Source organism: Eschrichtius robustus, chromosome 13, assembly GCF_028021215.1.
Source record: "Eschrichtius robustus isolate mEscRob2 chromosome 13, mEscRob2.pri, whole genome shotgun sequence".
Taxonomy (NCBI): Eukaryota; Metazoa; Chordata; class Mammalia; order Artiodactyla; family Eschrichtiidae; genus Eschrichtius; species Eschrichtius robustus.
The window spans coordinates 95973810-95978554 of record NC_090836.1 but is presented as its reverse complement, the minus strand read 5'-3'; the positions used below and the strand labels follow the sequence as shown (position 1 = coordinate 95978554).

General features: G+C 64.9%; 1 protein-coding gene across 1 annotated transcript; it reads left to right on the top strand.

Annotated features, from left to right (window-relative positions):
- Nucleotides 1–1160: 1160 nt before the first annotated feature.
- Nucleotides 1161–3620, top strand: ELFN2 (extracellular leucine rich repeat and fibronectin type III domain containing 2). Its single transcript, XM_068561754.1, has one exon. The coding sequence runs from the start codon at nt 1161–1163 to the stop codon at nt 3618–3620; it is 2460 nt and encodes an 819-aa protein (XP_068417855.1).
- Nucleotides 3621–4745: the final 1125 nt, after the last annotated feature.

Genomic DNA, 4745 nt, shown 5'->3' with positions numbered 1-4745 from the left:
CAGCCTCTATGCCTCCCCCTGCCTGGGGGGCCCACAGCCATGCTGCTCTGCTCCCCCTCCTCCTTGGAAGCCGAGACAAGGGAATTATTTTTGGAACAGGAGCAGTTACACAACAAATGAATTATTTATGTTTGGGCATGGAGGAGAGGAGGCATTTTGCTGGGCTTCTTAATTCTGTTCTGGATTGGAGGGTGGCTGCTTGGGTACGTGGCCATGTGTGTATGGGCGTGTTGTTGTACACAAGACTGTAGGTGTGCGTGTGTGTATACACCTGTCGATGTGAGCATGCCATGGAGTTCTGGCTCACGTGGGGGCCTGTGGGTCTTTGTGCGGGCAGGTGGACGCGTGTGGACACTTGTGTGCTGGGGCGCGCGCGCGCGCGCGCGCGTGTGTGTGTGTGTGTGTATGAACCTGGCCTGTTAACTCTCCTGTCTCCCTTCTTTGCCCACTGGCTCCAGACTCTATCCCCTCCTCCCTCCCCCTCCCTTGTTTCTTTGGTCTCCCTCCTTCCATGTCCTCCGGCCCCCTCCTCCCCCGACCACCCCCCTTCTTTTATGTAACAGGGACCCAGCGTGCTGCTGGCACAGGAACCCCCGGGAGGGGGTGGAAAAGGGACTGGGGGCCTGCACTGGAGCTTAGTGGGGTTGCTCTGAGCCTTCACACTGATCTGTCACCCCCTCTCGGTGCTGCCTTTCAGGAACCAGGTGACAGATGGGTCTCTTCCTTCCTGTCCCCGTCTCTTGCGCTCCCCCCTCAGAGCTCCGGTCTCCAGCCTCCCGTGGGAGTCGTCTGAAGTTCTGAGCCCAGAACCCCAGGGGGAAGAGGAGGAGGAGGAGGGAGAGGAAGTCAAGCCTTGAGAGCCCGGACACCCTCCCAGCAGGAGAGGAGCACCTCGGGGAAGCAGACTGTGGGGCCCGTAGACCCCGTGGCCCTGGCCTGGCCGTGGCGCCCGACACCTGCGGGTAGCACCCCAGCAGCCCCCCGACAGTTGGCACTGGCTCTGCCTGCCTCGCTTGGGGCCCCCAAGCTGGGGGTCGCCCCCAAGATGGTGGCGGCCCCAGGGAGGACTGTGCTGCCGGCCCCAGCCTCTGGCCGCTAGGCCACCTGCGCCCCGGCCCCCGACCCCGAGCCCGGCCTGTGAGGAGGCCGCGGCCGGAGCCATGCTGCGCCTGGGGCTGTGCGCGGCCGCGCTGCTGTGCGTGTGCCGGCCGGGCGCCGTGCGCGCCGACTGCTGGCTCATCGAGGGCGACAAGGGCTACGTGTGGCTGGCCATCTGCAGCCAGAACCAGCCGCCCTACGAGACCATCCCGCAGCACATCAACAGCACCGTGCACGACCTGCGGCTCAACGAGAACAAGCTCAAGGCCGTGCTCTACTCCTCGCTCAACCGCTTCGGGAACCTCACCGACCTCAACCTCACCAAGAACGAGATCTCCTACATCGAGGACGGTGCCTTCCTGGGCCAGTCGAGCCTGCAGGTGCTGCAGCTGGGCTACAACAAGCTTAGCAACCTGACCGAGGGCATGCTGCGCGGCATGGGCCGCCTGCAGTTCCTCTTCGTGCAGCACAACCTCATCGAGGTGGTGACGCCCGCCGCCTTCTCCGAGTGCCCGAGCCTGATCAGCATCGACCTGTCCTCCAACCGCCTCAGCCGCCTCGACGGCGCCACCTTCGCCAGCCTGGCCAGCCTCATGGTGTGCGAGCTGGCCGGCAACCCCTTCAACTGCGAGTGCGACCTCTTCGGCTTCCTGGCCTGGCTCGTGGTCTTCAACAACGTCACCAAGAACTACGACCGCTTGCAGTGCGAGTCTCCGCGCGAGTTCGCCGGCTACCCGCTGCTGGTGCCCCGGCCCTACCACAGCCTCAACGCCATCACCGTGCTGCAGGCCAAGTGCCGCAACGGCTCCCTGCCCGCCCGGCCCGCGAGCCACCCCACGCCCTACTCCACCGACGCCCAGAGGGAGCCCGACGAGAACTCGGGCTTCAACCCCGACGAGATCCTTTCGGTGGAGCCACCGGCCTCGTCCACTACGGACGCCTCGGCGGGGCCGGCCATCAAGCTGCACCACGTCACCTTCACCTCGGCCACCCTGGTGGTCATCATTCCGCACCCCTACAGCAAGATGTACGTCCTGGTCCAGTACAACAACAGCTACTTCTCCGACGTCATGACGCTCAAGAACAAGAAGGAGATCGTGACGCTGGACAAGCTGCGGGCGCACACCGAGTACACCTTCTGTGTGACCTCGCTGCGCAACAGCCGCCGCTTCAACCACACCTGCCTGACCTTCACCACCAGGGACCCGGTCCCGGGCGACCTGGCGCCCAGCACCTCCACCACCACTCATTACATCATGACCATCCTGGGCTGCCTCTTCGGCATGGTCATCGTGCTGGGAGCTGTCTACTACTGCCTGCGCAAGCGGCGCATGCAGGAGGAGAAGCAGAAGTCGGTCAAGGTCAAGAAAACCATCCTGGAGATGCGCTACGGGGCCGACGTGGATGCCGGCTCCGTCGTCCACGCCACCCAGAAGCTGGGCGAGCCCCCTGTGCTGCCCGTGTCCCGGATGTCCTCCATCCCCTCCATGATCGGGGAGAAGCCCACCACCTCCAAGGGGCTGGAAGCTGGGCTGGACACGCCCAAGGTGGCCACCAAGGGCAACTACATCGAGGTGCGCACGGGCACGGGCGGCGACGGCCTGGCCCGGCCCGAGGATGACCTCCCGGAGCTGGAGAATGGCCAGGGCTCGGCCGCTGAGATCTCCACCATCGCCAAGGAGGTGGACAAGGTCAACCAGATCATTAACAATTGCATCGATGCCCTCAAGTTGGACTCGGCCTCTTTCCTGGGGAGTGGCAGCGGTGGCGGGGACCCTGAGATGGCCTTCGAATGCCAGTCCCTCCCTGCGGCCTCTACCGCCTCCTCGACTGCCACCCCTGGGGGGCTGGAGCGGCCTAGCTTCCTCTCACCTCCCTACAAGGAGAGTTCCCATCACCCGCTGCAGCGCCAGCTGAGCGCCGATGCCGCCGTGGCCCGCAAGACCTGCAGCGTCTCCTCCAGTGGCTCCATCAAGAGCGCCAAGGTCTTCAGCCTGGACGTGCCGGATCACCCGGCCGCCACGGGGCTGGCCAAGGGCGACTCCAAGTACATCGAGAAGGGCAGCCCCCTAAACAGCCCGCTGGACCGGCTCCCGCTGGTGCCGGCAAGCAGCAGCGGGAGCAGCGGCGGCGGAGGCGTCCACCACCTGGAGGTGAAGCCCGCCTACCACTGCAGCGAGCACCGGCACAGCTTCCCGGCCCTGTACTACGAGGAGGGCACCGACAGCCTGAGCCAGCGTGTGTCCTTCCTCAAGCCGCTGACCCGCACCAAGCGGGACTCCACCTACTCGCAGCTCTCCCCCAGACACTACTACTCAGGTTATTCCTCCAGCCCTGAGTACTCATCCGAGAGCACGCACAAGATCTGGGAGCGCTTCCGGCCCTACAAGAAGCACCACCGGGAGGAGGTGTACATGGCCGCCGGCCACGCCCTGCGCAAGAAGGTTCAGTTCGCCAAGGACGAGGACCTGCACGACATCCTCGATTACTGGAAGGGGGTCTCGGCCCAGCAGAAGCTGTGACCCTCTCCTCCCTGGTGAGGTTGGAGGGGGAGGGCCAGGGGCACGTGGGGAAGGGCCCGGGCGGCCGGGCGGGGCGCGCTGGGGGCCGAGGCCAAGGAGTAGACGTACACGCACACCCGCACGCACGCACCCACGCACACACCTGACCACCACCTGACTGTGAACCACCACCACCCGACAATACCGGACAGGAAAACAAAGACATGTTCTCCTTAAAGTTTACACACTGATACTGAAACCAGTCGTCTCTACTGTGCTGCCCAGGGACTCTGCCGGGGTGTGCGTGCTGGGTGGGGCCGGCGGGCAGGCGAGGAAGCCAAACGAGGGTGTGGGGTCTGGGGCTCTGGGACTAGGGACAGGTTTGGGGGCAAAGGAGCCCGGGGCGGGGATGGACCGAAACCCCCCTGGGGCAGGGCGAGGGTCCCCCCAGCTGGGGGACAGGTCACTTGGAGATTTAGTAGCAGGTGGACATTGGGCATCGTTTCCTTCCTTTATGGATGGGGAAACTGAGGCCCAGAGAAAGGAATTGCTAACCCCAGGGTCACATGGCAGGTGAGGGTCAGTCTCCCAACTTCCCGGCCCAGTGCAATCCCCCAGCCCCAGGAGCTCCCCCGGGGCCCCCACCCTCTGTTCACCCACTACCCTGTTCTAGAGCTGTGGTCTCCTGGGGCTGTGGGACGTGAGAATCAGGAGGGTGCTTTTCCTTTCTAGAAAGCCCCATGGCCATGTCCCCCCCTAGCGTGGAGCTGTGATTCATCACGTACAGGGGCCTCTGCGCCATACACCCCCCCCCCACCGCCAGCACCCAGGAGAGGTGGGAGGTCCTGTGGACAGGGGAGGAGCAGATACGGGGACGGTCCACCAGCCCCCTTCAAGTGTCTTCCAAGTAGCCTGAGAGCTGCCGATGGGGTCTGAGGAGAGCAGCTGAGCCAGCAGCCACTGCGTCTCAGGTGCAGGCCCCGCGCCCTGGCCCCCCAGCCTCTCTGGGCCTCCAGGAGCCCTGCTCGTCCCAGAAGGGCAGCAGTAAACTGTGATGCCTGGGGGCAGTGGGGAGGTGGGATCTCACGGGGGCCTTCCTGCCTCTGCCCCCGCATCCTGGCCTCCCACCGGCCCGACCCCCGCCAC